Below are 22598 nucleotides of genomic sequence, written 5' to 3' on the forward strand. Positions count from 1 at the left end.
TTTTCAATATCAAGTGATATTATCACTTCTTTAATAAATTCAGCAATAAAGTTTGTCACTACTTGTCTTTTTAATGATGTCCTACGATAATACAAGATATCAAACTCTCCAAGCTCAATAAGCCACTTCATCATCAGGCTTAGCCAAGACTTGTTGAATTAGTTGATTAGTAAGAACAATTATGATATGAACATACAAGTAAGGTCTTAGCTTTCTTGCTAAAACAATCAAGGTTAGGACAATCTTATTAAGACTTATGTAGTATATAGGCCTTTGCACTCCATTATCTTCTCAGATAAGGATAAAGTTAGTGGTGTGTTTAGACATCACAAGATAGAGAAGAATGACTCATCTTGGATTAGCTTAACAAGCAAAAAGGGACTTCTTAAATATTCTTTAAGTTTTTTAAAAGCTTTTCCATATTCCTTTGTCTACTTCATCTCGTTTCATTTGCTAAGAGCCTTGAAGAAATGAAAGCAGTTATCTATGGCTCGAGAGACAAAGCAATTCAGGGCTGCTACTTGACCCGTCAACCTCTAAATTTCTGTAACATTCTTTGGAGACTTCATGTTAACCAATGCTTGAATCTTCTCAAGATTGATCCCAATACCTCTTTGATTTACCATAAAGCCAAAGATTTTCTTAATGATATACAAATGCATATTTAGTTGGACTTAATCTCATTTTGTACTTCTTAAGAACATTAAAGGTATCCCATAAATCTTTTAAATGATCTTTAGGTGTAAAACTCTTGGTAAGCATGTCATCTACATAAACTTCCATAGTATGCCCAATTTGTTGAACAAAGGTAGTATTTACTAATCTCTGATAGGTGACCTCTCTGATAGGTGGCCCCAATGTTCTTGAGTCCAAACGACATAACTTTGTAGCAATAAGGACCTCGATTAGTGATGAAGGTGGTCTTCTCTTAGTCAGGGTTCATGCATCATTATCTGATTATATCGTGAGTATGCATCTATAAAGCTTAGCGATACATGCCAAGTTGTTGCATCTACTAATTGATCAATCCTTGGTAAAGGAAAACAATCTATTGGATAAGCTTTGTTAAGATCAGTAGAGTTAATGCACATCCTCTATTTTCTATTAGTTTTCTTCACCACCACAATATTGGCTAAACACTTAAGATATCTTGCCCCTTGATAAAACCAAGCTTAAAAAGTTTATCTATTTCTTCTTTCACAGCTAAAGATCTTTCGGCATTTAGGCTACTTCTTTTCTATCAAATCAATTTTATCTTTGGGTTAGTACTTAATCAATGGACTATCACCCTAGGATCAATACTCAGTATATCTTTATGTATCTAAGTAAACACATCGTGATATTCTTTGAGAAATTTAACAAATTTTTTCTTCAATTGATCAGTCAATTGACATCTACTACCTTAGTTAGATCTTCACCAAGCAGAAAGTCATCTAAGTCATTAATTAGACTTGCTCATTGATCATCTTTGACTATTCTAGGATAAAGGCATTTGATTTGAAGAGTTTCATTGCCCATTCTAAATGATATATCATAGCACTCCTTTACTTCCTTTTGCTCACCTTTCAGAACTTCAACTTCAACTTTAGTTGGAAACTTCAATGTATAATGGTAATTCAAATCTTTCGCTTTTATTATACAAAGATTTAGCGTTCTTAAGATGGAGTTATAGGAACTTGTTTGATCAACTACAATAAAATTAACTATAGCGGTTACATTGGTCAAACATTTTCCAAAGAAACTACGAGCTCGATAACTCCATTAGGAACTACACTTCCTTTGATGAATTCATCAAGTGTAGCAGTGTAAGGTTTCAATTGTGATCTTTCCAACCCTACTCGGACAAAGGTTGACAAGAATAAAATCTCAACTGAACTCCCATTATTCATGAGAATTAGATGGAGTTTGCTTGCCACAAAGAGGGTGATATCTAATGCATCACAATGAGGATGATGAACTCCTCTAGCATAATTCTCGAAGAATATTATTACTATGTCATCAACTATTGTCACTTCCCATTCCTGAGTAAATTATCCAGTTTCTTAGATAACTATTGAGTGCATTATTGTTTCCTCTGAAGTATCTCCTCAAATGTAGTATTGCTCTCCAAAGGTTGCTATTTGCTGATTCATCGAAATATGATGACTCTTCCAAAACGAAAATCAATCTTAAGATTATATAGGTAGCAATATAGATCGTGCCATAATAGACTCGATCTAGGATAGTCTCAGTAGATTTTTAATATAAATATCATAATTCTAATTGGAATATACGTATAAAAGAAAAAGGAACATTGCATATATTATGGTGACTTACTGCATCTAGATAACAACTTATCGTTAATCAAAAGTTTCAACTTCATTTATCAAGTACTGCAGAGGTTGCTGCACCATGCGTATGGTTGCTTACCATATGATGAGTGAACTTCTGTATCGTTTGCATTGTATTTGTGTCTCCACTATTTGTGATTCAAAATTTTCTTTTGATGGGAGCACACTTGTGATTAGCAATTAAATAAATAAAAGATTATTAAATAAATTCCCACTAGAAAATGAGACACCGTAGATGGCTGTATATATTTTTTTACTAATTATGTGATCGTAAAAAAAAACAAAAATTGATGCCCATCATTCAAAAATAAATAAACTATAAGTGATTAAGACTAATTTTTTTTATCATTTGCTAATAATGTCAGTGTTAATCTAAGTTTTGTACTGATCTTTTAAAAAAATGTGACAGTAGTTATTGGAGAATTAAATTTTAACCGTACATTAATATTGTAAAATACAGACATCACATAAGATTGATTATTAAAACATAAACACAACAAATTGAGTATCGAATCAAAATTTAAATGTAAAACTTGCTTCGAAATGATCAAACGAGGTACAATTCTTAGAATTAATGGGCATTCACAGGCTACTTATAGAACTCCATAACCCATAAATTACAAGTAAAACATTCAAATCTGATGCCACTAAATCCAGCTCCAGCAGCCAAGGTCATGAATTCATGCTTTGTTCGCTCCTTTCCTCCCGGATTTTGAGTCATCATCAGCACATCAATTTGGGAATTTCTTTTTGATAGAGTGCTAGTCTCAGGCAGATCTGGAAGTATTGACTCCACAACAATTACCTTTCCATCTTCTGGAATACTTTTGTAGCAATTCTTCAACAACTTCAAGCAATGTTCATCGCTCCAATCGTGCAGTATCCACTACAAAATGTGAAATATTATGAAATTTGTTTAATATCTGCAAAGTAAATTCAAATTAAACTTACCTTCATCAAGATGGCATCACCTTTTGGAACACTTTGAAACATATCACCCCCTGCATGCTCAACGCCTGTACTACACACAATTTAATTTCCTCTGTTAGAATCTGGCGTTACGGTGGACAGAGTATTCTTATGAGCATTGATATTCGGGCAAAAAGTTTAGACATAAAAGCAACAGTAAATCGGGCCTGATTTTCTCAATAAATTTCAAATACATAAATCGAATTCAGTTTAAAGTCTTTTTGTCGAAAAAATTTCAGCATTTTCTCTGTTTACCATGTTCTAATTAATAATTAATATATATTTTCTCATAACAATGACATTAAAAGAAAAAACGAAGACAGGATTTTGGGGAAAACCCAAATAAATTTTCTAGCCTTCAACCTTCTCAAGGATTTACAATTAGTTAGGCAGATTAAGAAAAATTTTTAAGAGCTACTAAGCCATGTCTCTCACATTATTGTAAAAATAAGTGATAATTCATACCAGGATACTCCGGGGCATGCTGTATAACATGAGGCAAGTCGAAATTGATGCCCTTAACGTGAGAATACTTGGTAGTGATAGCTTTAAGTGTATTGCCAAGGCTACCACCGACATCGACCAGTTGCTTTATGTGCTTGAAACCATTGTAAGCCTCAAGAATTTTCTGGATGACCAAAGTAGAAAGGTTGTACATCGCTGTATTGAAAACTTCATTGAACCTGGGGTCCAGTCTCGGGTACTCAAAAGCGTGTGTTCCATGAACACGATCAAATGGAACTCCTCCTTCAATAATAGCTTCTTTTAGTTGGGACCTGCACGATCAATTAATCAATCAGTCCAGAATTAGATTCGTATCCAAATCCTCTATTCATCAGATCAACATTTTACATTTGGCTTACTCTTTTTAGATTCATTGATTCGTGGTTGATAAAAACATATAGATACATATAAATTATAACTATGACGATGTATACGTATCGTAAAAAAATCACAAATTAGTTCATATCTAGTTTGTATTGACATTTCATGTAGTTAGGTCCTGCTTGTTGTGCGCAGAATGCAAAATCAAGCACACCAAATAATCACAGAAAAATAAATGATACAAAATTTAACGTGGTTCGGCAATTATGTCTATGTCCACGGGAGCAAGAGAAAATAATTGTATTACTAACAATTATAATAGTACAATATTTGAGTAGAAACCTTACTTCTCAAAATCTAAATACACCTAGTATTCTCACATACACTTGAAAAGAAAAAACCTCTCAATTGTTCACACTCTCCAATTGCTCACTCTCTCAACAATTCTTCACTTAAATTATTGCTCTCAATTTTATGAGATTCTCTCAAATTTTAAGATGCTTTAGCTCTATGAATGAAGCTCTATTTATAGTTGAGCTTCACTGTAAAAAGTCTGAAAAGTAGTTGGCAAAAAGTCCTGCAATTTGGCGCCGAATTGAAAAAACAAAAAAATGCATGCGGCTTTGCCAATTTTTGTCAAGAAAATCACGCGGTTCAATATGTTCAAAATCCAACATGTGAGCCCCCTTCTTTACTTTGGCTTTTCAACACTGCTGTCTTAAAAAACCCCCCGGGAAAAAAAATCTTTTAATTGAGCAAAATTCTACGGATAAAGTTAAGAATTTTTTCCTTTATGAATTTCTGTCAAAACTACAGAACAGAATTCAATAAATGCTCTCAATAGAACTAAATTCATTGTCTTTTTCATACTACTCTCATTTTCTCTGCAAGTAAAAGACAAAAATTTCCCCGACGGAGAACACTTTTCTTCTTATCCTCTGCAAATAAAACACAATCAACAATATTTCATCTATTCTTGAATTGATTTGATTAAAAGTATATATATAGTAATGATTTATAAGTTTGCTAAGTGTACATTCTACATTTTAGTGCTTACTATTATAAATATACACTTATGCATCAAATATAGGGATTTAGTTCATTTTTTGTTTGTTTGTTTCTACGACGACTGAAAATGAATTTAGAAACAAGTTGAGCATGAGTTGGAGTATGATCGGAGATATGCATGATTGGATCTGAATGTTTAGAAAGATAGATGCATTATTAACCCATGTGATGTTATTATTCTAAATAAAAATAAACTACAGAGAATTAAAATGAGAGAGAGCAGGTATACCAGCTGTCCAGAAACACCTTGTCCTGAATTAAGGCCATTAAGGGGCCCAATGAGACACCATCTTCGTTAGGCACAAAGTATCTGGAAACATTACTCTGACCGTAGAGTCTCTGAGAACCATCAATATCATCTAGTGAGCATTCAACAACACCATGGCTAGCCAGAAGCCTGAGTATCCGGTCCAACATCATGGGTGCGTCTTTGTTCTTGGTGGTAGGCAACTGAGCTGCAATCTCTGAAGCTGAGAGCTTTGCTCCAGGACCAGCTTTGGCTATGATCTTGAAAACTCCCAGCTCAATTGCTGCTTGCATGGTCATGGGGAGCACTGAACCCGTCACCAATTGATTGGCATATGCAAAGCTTTCGTCTCTCTCTTCATTAGCCATATTTTGTTGAATTTCCTTATCTGTTTTGCTAAGAAACAATGCGATTATAGTGGTGTGAAGATTGATTGGCCTGTCCAAAAGGATATAGCTTATTATATATTGGTATATATGAGCTAGTTTCCGTTTTCTTTCCTCTAGCTATTGTGAAAATAATGAAGTGAAAGTTGTTGAATGTACAGGATCGTTTGAGGGAGCCTGTACCTCCACAAATAATGTCAGTGTTTTCAAATTCAGAGAGTGTAACCTGCTGTTTATTTCTAAAATTTAAATAAAGAAATAGCTAACAAACTAACTTGGACTCTAACTACTCCAACAGCTAACTTGACTTATTCAAACAATGAAAGAAACAAAAAAAATCAATTAACTGGAACAAAATCTAGAACATGTAACATAATGGTTCTCTTATTTTAATATGATAAAAGGACAAACAAAAAGATAGAAAAATATAAATTTTAATAAAATATAAAATAAAATTGTTTTCTTTTTATTTAGCTTATCTCTAACTTTATTAAAATATGAGATCATTTATTAAAAAATAAATAAAAAAGGATGAAAGAAGCCATATTATGTATAAAGTAAATTAACAATAAAGGAATTCCTTACTTTATTAAAATAAGGTATAATTTAAGAGATAAAAAATACAGATTTCAATATACTACATGTAACATTTCACATTATTAGCGAGAGTTTTGAGACTAGTTTATAAGTTATGGGTTCTTAACTAAGCAAACATGACGGGATATGTACCCAACGTGGATAGTATCTTCTTGGTTAATGGGCCTAGGGTATTGAAGTTAGTATCATAAACAACTCACGACCTGATGTATGGATGGATATGTTATTGGTATGATTGTATCTCATTCTGTTATGAGGATCAAGGGGAGAAACATTTAACATCTCATTGGTATGATTTCATTATGTCCCGTTATGAGGGTCAATGGGGGAAGCATGTAACATTTCACATTGCCAGTAAGAGAGTTCTTGGACTAGTTTATATGCCATGAGTTCTTCTAACTAAGAAGATGTATTTTGGGTTACAAGCCCAATCATAAAACAATAGTGGGTTGTATATCCAAAGCGGATAATATCTTTTTGTTTAGTAGGTTGTGTATCTATTATGATAAAATTTTAATGATTCCTAATTATTTTAATATTATCTATTCACACCCCACTAAAACTCGAATTAAACCTAAGCCCTAAGTAGACTGCTCTTCACCACATGAGCTGAACCTTAATTTTTATGTAACATCCCATATTGCTAGGGAGATAGTTCTCGGACTAATTTATAAGTGACAAGCTCTCCTAACTAAGCAAATGTGTTTTGGACTATAAAGTCTAATAACAAAATCGTGACGGATTGTGTGCCCAAAGCGAACAATATCTATTTGGTTAATGGGTCTAGGCTATTATAATTAGTATAAGAGCTTACTCATGAGCCGATGTGTCGATTGATATGTTAATGATACGATTTCATTCTATTCTGTTTCCAATGATCCTCACGAGAACGCAAGGTCCTTAAGGGGAAAGGATGCATTGCTAACGAGGAGTTCTTGGAGCAGTTTATAAGCCAAGCACTCTCCTAACTAAGCAAACGCGCTTCGGGTTAGAAAGTTCAATAACAAAAAAAGTGACAATTGTGTGCTAAAGCTGATAATATCTACTTAGTTATTGGGCATAAACTCTTATATTATAAGATAAAATATACTATATTAAAATATGTATTTTTCTTCTTTTAACTTATTTCTTATTTTAATGAAATTATTTATTAAAAAATTACTACATAAAAACCTATTTATATATATAAATAGAAATTTTTGGAGGGAAACTTAAAATTTTATTTTCGTATTGAAATATCTATCTTACTATATTTATAAAAGATATATCTAACTGCGTCCAAGTATATGCTTGAGATAAAATTAATGGCTGATGCATGGAATGAGATTCAATTGCGGAAAAAGATCCTCTCCTGATCTGATCTTTTCTGAGCTTTCAAGATTTTTAGTCATGTGTCTTTTAATGGTAGTGTATGGGTAAGATTCAACTTCTTTTATTTTTTTATTTATTAACTACCAATCAGTAATTGCGAAAAAAATTCATCTTCTTTTATTTGCTCAGGATATGATCAGATCAGGAGAGAATCATGATCCCTCAATTGTAGCCTCTAAGCTGACACAATCACGTTTGCCAAAAGAAAAGTTGAGACAGTGACTTATAAAAAATAAAATTAAAAAAATTGAGACAGCGATTTTTTCATCATTTTTAATTTGATGCATTAATTGTAGTGGGCAAAAATAAAAGGAGAACCATGTGTTGTGTCAGTATTCTCTCGTATTTTAGCAGTAAAAATTTAAGTAGTAATTAATAATTAATAAATAAAAAATAATTAATTAAAATTTACCTATTTACTATAATTAAAATAAGGGTCGTGTTGAGTTACGATCAATGTAATTTACGGCTCTTGTAATATAGTCCCATTACCGTATTATAAATTTTTGCATATTTTACATAGATTATAAGTTAATCTTTAAAATAAACATAATACAAAATCTTTAAACATTAAAAAAAATTAAATTAAAAAAAATTGTCATCGGCTAGGACCATGAGAACAGGCCAACCCATTTTGATTCTTACTTCTCCCTTTAGCTATTGACAAGTCACAAGACATAAGAGAGGGTTAGTAATGGAAGCGTGGATGACATTGTTGTAAATAAACATAAATTCACGAAGTATAAAAAGGATGATGTTAATATTTCTTATGAGAATAAATCTCAATTTGGATGATACAATTATGCAAGGTGAGAATTTACTTATTTATAACAAGAAAAATGTTGTTACGGTTAAAATTTTGAAAAAATGCATAAAAATAATTAAAATATTTTGATAATAAAAGACTAAAATATCTTCGTTAGTAATGTCATGCTAGACGGATAACACAACTTAGCTACCTAATTTAGGTTGGCTATATCGCATTTGGCTTCGGCTTGTAAATTAGCACTTGATGGTTTAGCCTCCAGTCAATCCAAACGGTGCTTAATTAGGTAAGGCGTATTTCACAAAGACATGCCATCCATCTGTCACGTTAGGTGATGCGCATGTAACCAAAAACAACCGATATCAAAGTAGGCACATGCGAAGGCTTATTTTTCCAAGGGTAACAAGCTAATTAGCTAAGACTATCATTCATCCATCTGTCACGTTAGGTGATGCGCATGTAACAAAAAACAACCGATATCAAAGTAGGCACATGCGAAGGCTTATTTTTCCAAGGGTAACAAGCTAATTAGCTAAGACTATCATTCATCCATCTGTCACGTTAGGTGATGCGCATGTAACAAAAAACAACCGATATCAAAGTAGGCACATGCGAAGGCTTATTTTTCCAAGGGTAACAAGCTAATTAGCTAAGACTATCATTCATCCATCTGTCACGTTAGGCGATGCGCATGTAACCAAAAACAACCTTTATCAAAGTAGGCACATGCGAAGGCTTATTTTTCCAAGGGTAACAAGCTAATTAGCTAAGACTATCATTAAAAGTCTCTTTAAATGAGATTTTATTATTTATTTAAAGAGTCATATAAAAAAAAAAGGTTTAAAAAAACTCTCCAAATGAGATTTTTCAAATAAAATAGTGTTTCTCTCTATTTAATATTAAAAAGAGAGAAGTATTATTTCATTTGAAGAAATTTATTTGGAGAATTTTTTAGTGTCTTTAATTTAATACTACATTTTTTTCTCATAATTCTTGAAGAGAGAGAAGTATTATAATTACTATTAATTTTTTAGAGAAAAAAGTTGATTAAAATAATATATTTATTTTTATTTAAAAAATCTTTTGAAAAGTAACTTCTTTTTTTACTCTTCTATTTATTATCTAGATAAATAAATAAGTATTTAAAAATTAAATTAAAAGAGTTAAACATATTTTTCATTCTTGTTTTGATTTGTTTCTACTGTTATGTAATCCATTTTAACTGACTGAAGTTGGTGCTTAAAAAAGACAAGAGAGAGATAAGCATGAGCCGCGGCGGGGGAGGGGGAGAGAGAGAGTGAGAGCACGAAGAAACAATAGGAAGGAGAGTGATTGAGTGGGTCCACGCAAGAAGAGAGAAAAATTAAAATTATTTTGACAAATTTAATCTGTTGATTCATCTTCTATCCTAACGGGTATTAACAAATGTAAAAATAATACTATTTTTAACGAGATCTTAACCATATTAAAGTCAATCATTAACCATATTAAAGTTAAGAATAAATTAAAATACAAAAAAAACACATATTTTTATATGATATAATACACTGCATTAAAATTTATATTTTTTATCTTTTAATTTATTCCTAACTTTAATATGTAAAAATTCTTGATTGGAACGTATATTTCCAAATTAAATTTGAGTGAAGTATGTTTATAAAATTTTAGAATTACAAATGGCATGTTAGCAAATTAGTAACTACTAATGCTCGATGATAATTAACATTTTTATGCTAATGATAAACTGAGTCAATAAGGGAGCAGATCATTAGCCCTTTAAAAATACCCTTATTTTTACATTTGTTAATATATGTTAGATTAAAAATGAATCAAAAGATTCGATTTCTCAAAATAATTTAAGTTTTTTCTCACCGTGCACGGTTCGAACTTAATCTCTCTCTCTCTCTCTCTCTCTCTCTCTCTCGTCATTCTTATCTCTCTCTTCTTTTTCAAGCGTTAACTTCAGCCAAGATGGATTACATAACAAAACAAACAAATAAAAAAAAAAGAAAAAAGAAAAATCAAAACAAGAATGAAGACAAATAAATAGCACCAATTTAATTATGGCATGTGCATAATTAATCGAGTCTGAAATAAAACTTACAACAGACATCAATTTAACCTCATATAATAAAAAATATTTTTTTTAGAATAACTTATTTATTTATTTTGAGACACACTAAAGTTGCAACGGATGGAATTCCAGTATTAATAAGCCTCACATTCATGGTGATCATCAACAGAAAAGAGATGAGAGAGAGAGAGAGAGAGATAGGAACAAGGGGAGAGAGAGTACGTCAGAGTACATGAAAGTTAAAGAAAATATAGAAGGGAGAGTGATTGGATGGGGTCCACTTGCGGAGAGAGAAAACTTAAATTATCTTTAATCCAATAAATATTAATAAATATAAAAAGGGTATTTTTAGAGGGTTGTTCATATGCCTGCGTATATGGTGTGTGTAGTGTGTGTATGTGTGCACAAACAGTCTCTTTTTAATACAAGGATTATTATTTTTTTATGCGAATATGTTTTTAAATTATGTAATTTAATATAATTAAATTTAAATATTATAAATAATATATTAATAAAATTATATTAAATTACAAAATTTAAGAGTATGTCTGTATTAAACAAATGAGTATGTCACTCCTGGAATATATTCTAGGACACCTACCATTATTGATAAAAAATAAAGACACAGACTAACCCAACATCAACATAATAAATGAAAGGGTAGTAAGTTACTTTCACCTCCTAGAGTCAATGCAAAAGATCAAACATTCATTTCTAATGGACACATTTAATTTCGACAGTAAGGTGCATATGCCACGATAACTTAAAAAAAGGAAAAATCAATTCCAAGTTTGTTGTTAATAAAAGAAAAGGTAATGCTAGATAACTCAATAATTGAATCTAATTAATGCAATATTTTATTTAGTGAATGATAAAATTTTAATTTTATTACTTATAAAATTTATTACTCAATAACTGAAGGACACATAATAGTTAGGACTCAAATTGAGAACCGGGCGAAGCCAAAAAATTGTTTTTGGGTAGGCTAAATTTTTTCCAAGTCCAAATATTATCGCAACTAAGAGTATAAAATTTAATGAAAAATTCATTAATGTGTAAGAAAATAAATTGAATCGTAAAAGTAATTCAATTACAATTAAAAACTACTTAAGTTGTGCCTTACGATACTTTTGAGAATTAAACTTATCTATTATCAAATTTGAATCGATAATGTCTACAATTCTCTTTTATTGTAGATAACCATACAATTTGATATAAACTTCTTCTCCATCTTATTTCGAAGTGGTGTCTTGATAACCCACTAAATCAGACCATTTGATTTAGCTCCTGGATTTCTTCTTTTCTTTCATAGAAATAACTATCTCTAATCTATGATCTCTCAATAATCAATTTAAAAATTTGATTACTAGAATTCAATGATTTGACCTAACAATAATTTGATGTTACGCAACAAAATTAAAACAAGAACTAACTAAAGTCTTTACTGCCTTACAATTAATAAATATATTGTAAATGATTAAATAAAAATAAAGTTACTATATATTCTTACCAACAGAAGACGAATAACTAAAGAAGAAGTTGAGCACGTCAGCACCACGAATCCAAGAAACAAAGAGAGTAGGTTCTGAAAGAGTAAAGTAAACACTCATTTTTTTATTTTTTTATTCATATGAATGGTAAAGTTGTAAATTAATAGAACGATAAAGTTGTAAATAAATGTATAGAGTAATGACAATTTTTTAAACTTTGCACAACGGAATTTTTGTAAATTTTCCAAAATTTTGGACGGACTACAACCCATCGCAACCGACTAGTAGCTCCGCCCTTGGTTGAGAATCAACTAGTGAGATTTCAATCACTATTTTAAAATACTGTAGATATGTTTTCGATTAGTCTTAAAATAGGATGTCTTAATCAAATGAAAATGCTTTAACATCAATTATTTATTCTATGTGCAGAATCTTTATCTTCTCTAGTGGCCTATACCGACAATCACAAATTCATTCATGGCATTAAGTTTGGTGTCAATGGCCCATTTATCTCTCATTTATTTTTTGTTGATGACAGTTTGGTGTTCTCCAAGGCCACAGTTGCAGAATGTAGTTACCTTAAAGAGCTGTTTGACTTGTACAACAATGCATCTGGCCAAGTTATCAATTTTTAAAAATCATCTTTATTTTTCAGTCCAAACACTCCAGAGAACACCAGAGAGGCGATTTAAAAATATCTTCAACCTCTCTGTCGTCTCTCATCATGAGCAATACCTTGGTCTTCCATCAATGTTGGGCCGAAGTAAAAAACTCTTCTTCAACACGTTGAAGGCCCGACTTTGGCATAAGATTAAAGATTGGAAAGCCAAATTATTTTCAAGCGGCGGTAAAGAGATATTGATTAAGGCTGTCGCTCAGGCTATCCCCACTTATGCGATGAGTGTCTTCAAGCTCCCTTTTAGCTTCTGTCACGATCTACAGAAAATAATTACACAGTTTTGGTGGAGTCAGAACTCATTCTCCAAAAGCTTGCACTGGTTGCCGTGGCTGAAACTTTGCCTGTCAAAGGAAGATGGGGGCCTCGGTTTTCGAGAGTTGAGCTCTTTCAATAGAGCTCTTCTAGCAAAACAATGCTGGTGATTAATTTCTTCTCCACACTCTCTAGTCTCCAAAGTTCTTAAAGCAAAATACTATCCGAGAGGCAACTTCATGGATAGTAAATTGGGTTGTAATCCTTCCTATATGTGGAGAAGTATCTTGTGGGGGAGAGAGGGCATTGAAGTCGGTTCGAGATGGAGGATTGGAGATGGTAAAAATGTCTCTATTTATCACCATAGATGGCTTCCCCGCCCTAGCACTTTGAAGCCATTCTCTCCTCCGCTCCTGCCTTCTCAGTCTAAAATAGCCATTTTGATTGACGAAAACGGATGCTGGAAAGAACATTTGATAAGAAATAATTTTCTTGAAGACGATGCAGATCAGATCTTGAAACTTCCACTACCCAAAAAGCCGTTGGAGGATCAATTGGTTTGGTCATATGACAAGCGTGACCAATATCAAGTGAAGAGTGGTTACTACGTGGCTCTTCGGTTGAAACTCAAGGACTTGCCTTCAAGTTCTAGTCCTAATATTGGGTGGTGGAAGTTTTTTTGGAATTTGTCCCTACCATCTAAGATTAAACTCTTTTATTGGAGAGCCTTTTCCAATATCCTCTCTACTTATTTAAATTTGCACCAAAGGAAAATACCAGTTGCTCCTTCATGCCCTTGTTGTGGCTTTGCTTACGAGGATCAATATCTCGCGTTGGTGGGGTGTCAACTAGAAAAGAAGGGATGGAAGCGCACGAGATTTTATTCATGCCTAAAGATATTAGTATCCATGGAGTTTTCTAATTTGTCCATTCACTTGTCATCTACTTTCACAAAAGATGAGTTCGAAGAATGGGTGGTCTTGTGTTGGTCAATATGGCTAGCTAGGAATCATTTGATTTTTTGTCAAACTATCAGTGAGCCTCTCGCAATTGTCGCCCGAGCTGCGAATGCAGTGAATTCATATCGAGATAATGTTCTGCAACGCGGCACCAACAAGAGTATTAACCCTAAAACTCCCAGCCCGGGTTGGCAAAGTCCTCCCCTACCATGGTACAAGGTGAACATTAATGCAGCTGTTAACTCTAAGGAAGCTCGTGCTGGTATAGGAATGTTAATCCGCAACTCGCAAGGTGAGGTTATGGCAGCATCTAATTGCAGGGAGATTTCTACCGACAATATAGAGTTTCTAGAAGCTCTTGCAATACAAAAAGGAATCCAATTGGCGAAGGATATTGGGTTGGTTCTAGCTATCATTGAATCAAATTCTCTCAATGTTGTTAATCTCATTAACAACAAAATCCACAACAGATGTGAAGTGGGATGGCTAATCTCCAACATTCAAGAGGCCTTATCTTCTTCCAAGAGCACTTTCCAAGTGAATCATACTCCAAGGTCTTGCAATGAAGCTGCACATCATCTAGCTAAATTAGCTATATGTAATTCCAAAGAGAGAGTGTGGTTAGAGGAAGCTCCAACTGACATCTCGGCTTATATATGTAGAGACAAATCCATGTAAACGCTTTCTATTAATAAATTTTTACTTTAAAAAAAATCAATTATTATTTTGATAAGTAGCTCGGACTACTATGTAGTCCCACTGTGAAATGCATGGTTGATATGAACTTAGACTATCGCTTGAAATAAAAATGAAGTATTGACGGAGTCGAACAACAAAATAAAACCATGCATAATTAAACATACATAAATATATATATATATATATTCAATGAAAAACGTGATCCACAAGCTGAAATTCATGAGGCATAATGAATCCAACTAATTAACATTGAATATGATCAGCTTAAAGCATTGAATCAACAACTGATTATAAAAACTATAAATGATCATTTGAAGTGATAAAACAAGAAATTGATATCCATTAGAGGTTAGCCGCTTCTTGTTTATTGATCTTTAGCGGGAAAAGTATCAACGATGTCTTTGGGCTTTGCAACATGAGGTCCTCAAGAGGAGAACTATGTAACATTTTACATCATCAATGGGAGAGTTTTAGACTAGTTTATGAGCTCTAAGCTCTCCTAACTATGCATGCATTTTTTTGTTGGATTTTTAATCAAGTATTGTTGGATCCTTAATTTAATATAGGGCTTATATGTGAATAATTATGTATTGCAAACTACCAAATAAGGATAAGCCCAATTAAAAGTGATTGATTAAGGTTTTCAACAATATGAGCTTTAATATATCTGATAGGGTGTGGATCTTTAATGTGTAGAGACTTAAAGGTTATTTTTATTTTTATGATGGGCTGAAATAAGAATACTTAAAAACAATAAAAAATGTTAGTCTATATAAGTAGTCATGGTCTCTAGGTCACACGTATCATTCTATTTTTTCTGACATCAAATCATCAGAGAGAGTACAAAGAAAATTAAAAGATTCTCTAGGAGAACGTGTTGATCTAGAAGACCAACCACATGACTCAAGAGCAATTAAGCATTTTGGATTCAAGTACGCTTTTGCATAATTTGTTATTGATTCTTAGTAATACAACATGAATGTTCCCGGATTATAGATGATGATTTTCACCAAAGGATTTCTTGTTTTAATATGTGCTATCAGAGCCTCTTCATGCTGAAGTCTTTGAGCATCAAATTTATTTTGGATTAATAAATAAAGTTTTGATTTTCTCGAATTTTGTATCATTGAATTTGATAAAAATTGTGGCTGTTCTTTTGTATTTTTTAAAGGATTAATTAAAAAAATCTGGGTTATTAAGGAACCATTACCGCCGACGTTAAGGCTTTCGCGCCAACAAGAGAGCCACGACCACCATGCAAAAGAATAAAAAGAAAAAGGAAGATAAGGTTTAAAGTTTTGGGGCTATGGCTTCAGGCCCGACGAGGCATGGCCCAAACATCAAGCAAGCCAAGAAAGCGGCTGCTACATCAAGAACATAACATATATATATATATATATTTGGCGCGACTGTTGGTTGCACTTGCAATCAAGCCGCGACGACCTGGCTACGACAGATTTCTTAAAAGTGGCTACCACAGTCGTGGCCTCAGGACAGAAGAAAAGAAAGGCAAAAAAAAAAGGGGGGGGGGTTGGGGTTAGGGTTGGACTGGGATCCAACCCTAATCCGAATGAAGAGTAGGGCTAATAGTCAATGGTCAATAGTTGATTGTTGACCATTGACCGTTAATTGAACTTTGATCTAATTTTTTTAGGGTAAATTTTGGTGCAATTTTAAATTTAAATAGTAATATGTTAATATATATATATATACCAGAAAGAAATAGGATCGAAGGATGAGTATGTATCAAGAAGAATTAATTTAAAATCAAATTTTAATAAAGCGAGATTATTTAGTACGTGGCGTTGTTTCCATATTGATGCAGAATTTAATCTGCCTTTGTGACCAGATCTGACTTAGAACAGATCAATATCACGCACGTTCTGTTTTCCAGCCGATATACTAAAATATTTTAGTAGTCTTTTCAAGCCTAGCAACAAAATCTAAAGGCTCATAGATAATACTAGATCTGGATCCCAGAAATAGTATTCTGATTGATTGGAGGGAGAAGAGAAATTACGACCAAGGGGAGAGATCCGGTCTCTATGCCTTGGAAGAACGTACCAGTTTATAAGTTGCTTTAAATTTAAATTGCAGAAATTTAAAACATGCATTCGAAATTGAAATCTTTAAACATAAATGCTTACTTTATTTCCTTGAGGCAAATTGTATTACAGCTTTAGATCCAGTACAGCTTTTGAATTATAGAAAGGACAAATTTCAAGACAGGAAAATTTTCCTTGATGTCTTGATCCGATTTTCCAGAGAGAGAGAGAGAGAGAGCTTTCTATTCAGAGAAGAGAGAATACAATAAGAATTAAAATCAAAGTTCTGTCCTTCTAGTGAAATAAAGCTTTGAATTTAAACTAGCTGAAGTTTGAACTGTAGCGAGTCTGTAGCTTCAACTGTAGCTTTACAAACGTGGTTGGTGAGTGGAGACAACATCATGGTGGAAGGACTTAGCTTTATCTGCTTTTGCTGTAGCTTCACATGTGTGGATGATGGAGCAAGACATGTGGGGGATAGCATCTTTTCTGCTTTACAATAATGAAAGAAAACAAAAGATGGGTGAAAAGATATGTGCGCTCTCACTTGTGTCCAGGGGACCACCCAAAATATAAAAAATGAAGACAATCGTTACTTTTTTTTTTTTTACAGGGCTGTACAGGAAAAAGTAAATACAATAGTAAAATTAAAATTTCTTTATCGGGGGGAAAATGCCGAAGCAATCATCTTCATTATCATCTCCGAGGGATATAAAGGGCTCTGCACTATCTTGATCAGATGAGCTGGCTACAGATGGTTCTGATCTAGAAGTGAGGAGTTGTTGCATAACTTTAAAATATTCGTCTTCTGTTTTGGCACTGGCCAGAAGAGATTGGGCTTTGGATTTTTGAGTTAGGAAAGTTCCTTGGGCTTTGACTTCTTTAATACTTGGTGTTAGGAGGCCTTTTGAGGAAAGCCATTTTTGGATGGTGGCTTCAGTTAATTTTGACTGTTCGTCAAACTTGGACCACCATTTGACTTTGATGGTTCTTTGTAAAATAAGTTGGGCTTCGTGAGTGTGATAACGAAGGTTCCACATCCATACCCACGGAAGAAAAAAATTGGTACAGAAGCAGAGAAAAGGAGGAAAACGTTTCTCGGATTCTGTAGGGATATAATGGGTTTTGAAGAGATTTAGACAGTGAATGGCATTTGGGGTTAGAATGTCTGGGCTTGGCCCAAAGTAGTTCCACCAGTGTTGGAACCAATTGGGTAGGCTTTGAATGGTTATTTTCGAGTTAAAGAAGAATAACCAAGAATGGGCCTTTTTAGGGTTTTGGATAAAAAAATGTATTGTATCAGGCCTGTTGATAGTCCCAGTAGGAGAAAAATAACCAATGCTTTAGTTTTTGTTGGAAATTGGCAGGAAAGGTTTGGAACTTGTGGAGGTCATCGCCCTACTGTTTTCAGCTCAAAACTTTAAGAATGATAGCCGTAAAATAGGCAGGCTCAGAATGAGCATCACTAAGGAAGAAATGTTTGAATTTCACTGATTCAGTGATTTCCAAAATGCTTTGATAATAAGACTGGGGTTTTGATAAATCCCACGGTTTAAAAACCCATCCTTTGGGGAAAAACTTTAAAATTGCTTGGAATGGATCAGTGTGATAAAATCCGTCTTCCATAGATAAAATATTTTGGAAATAGATTTTATTAAACCAATCCGAAGTTTTCTTTGTAAGCTTTGGTTGTGAAAGAACAATTTGAGAAGATGAACTTTCACCAGAAAGAACTACATTTTGGGAAGAGGCTTTAGAAATTTCTTTAGAAATTGTTTTTTCTTCTTTAGGAGAAATCTGACTTTGAGAAAAACTTTGTAAGGCGAGCATAAGCTCAGGGGATTTAGAAATGGATTTCATCCATTCATTTACCTGCTCTTGGGAGGCAAGGGCTTTAGACTGGGCTTCCTGGTCTTCAATTGTGTCAATCCATGACTTGATTGGCATAGCTGAAGAAAGTAATTTTTCTTTAGGTGGAGAAGATTGGGAGGCTTTGGAAGGTGTTTGGGATACAGGGTCTGTGAGGATCCCTTTCCCTTTGTCTCTTCTTTTGGGCGGCATTATCTGTTTTGGAGAAATTCTCTGGTTAGAAAATCTGGGAGAGAATTTGTATCACCTTTAATAAATTGAATTTCAAAATCAAAAACACTTAAGATAGCTTGTCAATGTGCAAAAATCTGTTTTGATGCAATGTTTTGGACATCTTTTTCTAAAACATGTTTTGCAGCTTTGCAATCAATTCTAAGCAAAAATTTTTTATTTAGTAAGTCACTTTGAAATTTGGAAATGCATAGGACAATAGATAAAATTTCTTTTTTTATAGTAGAATAATTTTTCTGGCATTCGTTCTAATGTGCAGAAACATAATGTACTATTTGTTCTTTGTTATTGTTAACTTGCTTTAATATCCCACCATAACCTAAATCTGATGCATTAGTTTCAACAATTTTAGGTAATGCAGGATTTGCGAGAAACAAACATGGAATGTTTTTAACCATAATCTTTATTTGTTGAATAATTTTAGTATGTTCTTTTGTCCATGCAACATGGGTTTTCTTTAACTTATTATGCAGTGGTTTGGCAATTCTATTTATGTTAGGACAGAAATCGAGAACATAATTGAGACTGCCCAAAAATCTTTGTAATTGGGTTTTATCAAGGATCTTGTCAGGAAACTTATCAGTAAAAGCAAGGGACCTTTCAATTGGAGTAATGGTTCCTTTTGAAATGTAGTGACCAAGAAACCTGATTTTAGTTTAGAATAAAGAAATTTTTGAACTAGAAATGGCTAGGCCAGCTTTTCTAGTTGCAAAATAAAAGGTTTTTAAATGTTTGAAATGTTGCTAAATTGATTAAGAAAAAATCAACACATCATCAATATAAACAATGCAAAATGCAGAAAAAGGATTATAAATGTCATTCATAATTATTTGAAATTCTGAGGGTGCATTTTTTAAACCAAATGGCATTATTGTCCATTCGTACTACCCAAATGGAACAGTGAAAGCAGTTTTGTAACGATCTTTAGGATGTATTTAGATTTGCCAAATACCAGATTTCATATCAAATTTGGAAAATATGAATGCAGAATGTAGTTTTTGAAGCAAATCTTTTTTATTAGGTATAAGATACCTAATCCATTTTAATGCTTTATTAAGAGGTTTATAGTTTATTACCAATCTAGGTGTTCCTCTTTCGATTTCTGAATTTTTATTGACATAAAAAGCAGCACAAGACCAGGGAGACCTAGATTTGCCAATGAGTCCTTTAGATTCCAAATCTTTGATTTCTGTTTTACAATGTTGTTCGAGATCCATATTCATTTGAATAGGACGGGCTTTTGTGGGGATTTGTCTTTCATCAAAGGAGTTTTCATACGGCAGATCAACTAGATGTTGTTTTCGGTTCCAAAAAGCACTTGGTAGATCATCACATATTTCTTTTTCGATTAAAGTTTGAAAATCGGAAATTTTTCTTTGTATGAAATCATTATTCAATTGGATTTCAATTTTTTGTAAGCTTAAATCTTTTTGTAAACAAGCTAAATTTGTTTGTTTTGTTTTGAGCAAAACATTTATTTGGTTCTGGTAAACAGAACAGGCTTTAACAATATTCAAATTCCTGGTTTTAGGTTTTTCTAAAAAAGGAAAAATTAATTTTTTCTTTTTTGCTTTAAAAGATATACTATCGTAATTGACAGTATAAGGAGTAATGAGGTTTATTAAAGGAGTGCCTAAAATAACAGCATGATGAATTTCATTTGTTAGAAGAAGGGAAGTCCTGAATTCAAAACCTTCATTGTGAATTGAGGCATCAACTTTGGATTTAATGTTTAATTTTGAATTATTTGCGGCAGAGAGCCTTCCATTAGTCTTTTCATGGAATTTCTTTGGAACGATAACTTCTTTGATACAATTTAAATCAGCACCAATGTCGAAAAGGGCAATGGTATCAATTTCGAAGTCTTTTGAAAATTTTAAGGTGATTTTAATCAAATATTTTCTAGTTGTAATTTGCTTTAAAAAAAAAAAGAAAATCATTGGGGATTGCTTCAATGTTTTCGAGTTGTTGTTCATTCTCTTCACCAGAGTTTGATTCTTTATCAGAATTGTCTTCCAATTGCTTTTGTAACAAAAGTTGGATAGTCTCTGAGTCATTCTTCTATTTTTCTTTTAATTCTTTAATCTCAATTTTAATTTCTTTAATCTCTTTTTGAAGATCTTGGATATTTGGAGTTATTTTCTTTGTTTTCTTTTTATCCAAAATTTCTGTAAGATCATAAGCATTCTTCTTTATGATGGGAGTTTTAGAGGTTTTTGGTTTGTCTTTCAGATCTAGAGTCTTTAAAAATTTATCAAGATATTCCTTTTGGAGGATTGGGTCCGAAATATGTTTTACAAGTTCAAGAAAAGTTTCTTGTTCTCTAGTCAAAACATTAATCTTCTTTAGAAAGGTTTCTGAATCGGAATCACTTGATATAGATGTATCTGAGTCAATCAATTCATCAACCTGTAAAGGGTCACTGTCTCCTGTCAAGGAGGTTTCTAATTCTGGATCAGAGTCAGAAGATTCAATGAGCAAAGGGGCTATTTTAGAAAGTGTTTCGTCATCAAGGCCAAGTTCATGGATCTTTCTGTTCATTCTACAGAATTTTGCAGTATGGCCTTTTCTTCCATATTTAAAACATGTGGCTTCTTTGTAATTAAAAAAAGTTTTTGGTTTAGAAGAGAAAAAGGGCTTGGATTTAAAATCCTTTCTTTTAGAGAGATGAGACTTCTTATAAGGTCTCGAAGACTTCTTATAAAAAGGTTCTCTAAAAGTTTTTGAAAATTGTTTGTAATTTTGACTGTTGGACTTGTAATGTTTTTTATAAGGTTTAGAGGAACACTTACCATTACAGTCTTTTGAAGTGGAGGTTTTAAAGGGGTCGTAGTTGAATTGTTTACAGAAACTGCCTAATTCTTGCTTAGACTTCTTAAGCTCCCATTTTAGACGTTTCTGTAATTTTAAGTCTTGACAGATCTTTAAACCTTCTTTTTTGACAAAACTGACTAGTTCACCATAGGTGAGGTCGTCATAAGGAATTCGATTGTCATAAAGAGCTTTAATAGAATTTCTGACTTTTTCTCCTAAAAGAGTAGGTAAACCTGTAAGGAATTTTTCCTTCCAAGTTACATGATTTGCATCATCTCTAAGAAAAAGTCTAGTAAAGAAAGTAGTTTTATAATTTTGAAATTCACTAAGTTTCCTACATCTCAAATTAATATAGTAACTCAGCGTTTTTATCCCGGAGGTGAGAAGGATCACCTATGAAGTGAAGAGATATGGTGAGAATGAGGGTAGCAACAACATCTTGAATTGGATTTTTGACCTCATCAAGAATAGGTATTCCATCTTCTTCAGTTTGGATTGAATTTAGGATGTCAAGCTGTTGCTGTTTTGTGAGAAGATGATCCCACCATCCTTTAAGTTGACCAGTAAACCCAGTAATGAGAATCTCTACAATGGCTTTGTCAGAGGTTCCTTGTTGAGTTTTGTAGGCATTAGCTGCCATGGTCATTTGTTGCAACAGACCTAAGATATTGTACTCAAACATACCATCAATATTCCATTCATAGACAGAGGATGCATTAAAACGAGATTGGTTTAATGCACTAGGTCTATTATCGATGGCAAGGTCTGGAGGAGTTTTTGTAGTTGGGAGAGCAAGTTCCCAATGGATTTTATTAGCTTTAGGTATAGACTCATCTTTGAAAGCTTCTATTTCTGAGGAGGCTATAGAAGATTGATCTTGTTCTAGTACACCAATCTTGCTAGATTGAGCACTATCAAGAGCAATTT

General features: G+C 33.0%; 1 protein-coding gene across 1 annotated transcript; it reads right to left on the reverse strand.

Annotated features, from left to right (window-relative positions):
* Nucleotides 1-2888: 2888 nt before the first annotated feature.
* LOC18046505 (anthranilate N-methyltransferase) lies at nucleotides 2889-5981 on the reverse strand. The gene is made up of 4 exons (XM_006441544.2): nucleotides 5422-5981; nucleotides 3765-4075; nucleotides 3282-3346; nucleotides 2889-3216 (listed from the first exon to the last, which is right to left on the reverse strand). Exons 1-4 carry the CDS (start codon nucleotides 5805-5807, stop codon nucleotides 2920-2922), a joined length of 1059 nt encoding a protein of 352 aa, XP_006441607.1. The 5' UTR covers nucleotides 5808-5981; the 3' UTR covers nucleotides 2889-2919.
* Nucleotides 5982-22598: the final 16617 nt, after the last annotated feature.

Source organism: Citrus clementina, unplaced genomic scaffold, assembly GCF_000493195.1.
Source record: "Citrus clementina cultivar Clemenules unplaced genomic scaffold, Citrus_clementina_v1.0 scaffold_3, whole genome shotgun sequence".
NCBI classification, from domain to species: Eukaryota; Viridiplantae; Streptophyta; class Magnoliopsida; order Sapindales; family Rutaceae; genus Citrus; species Citrus x clementina.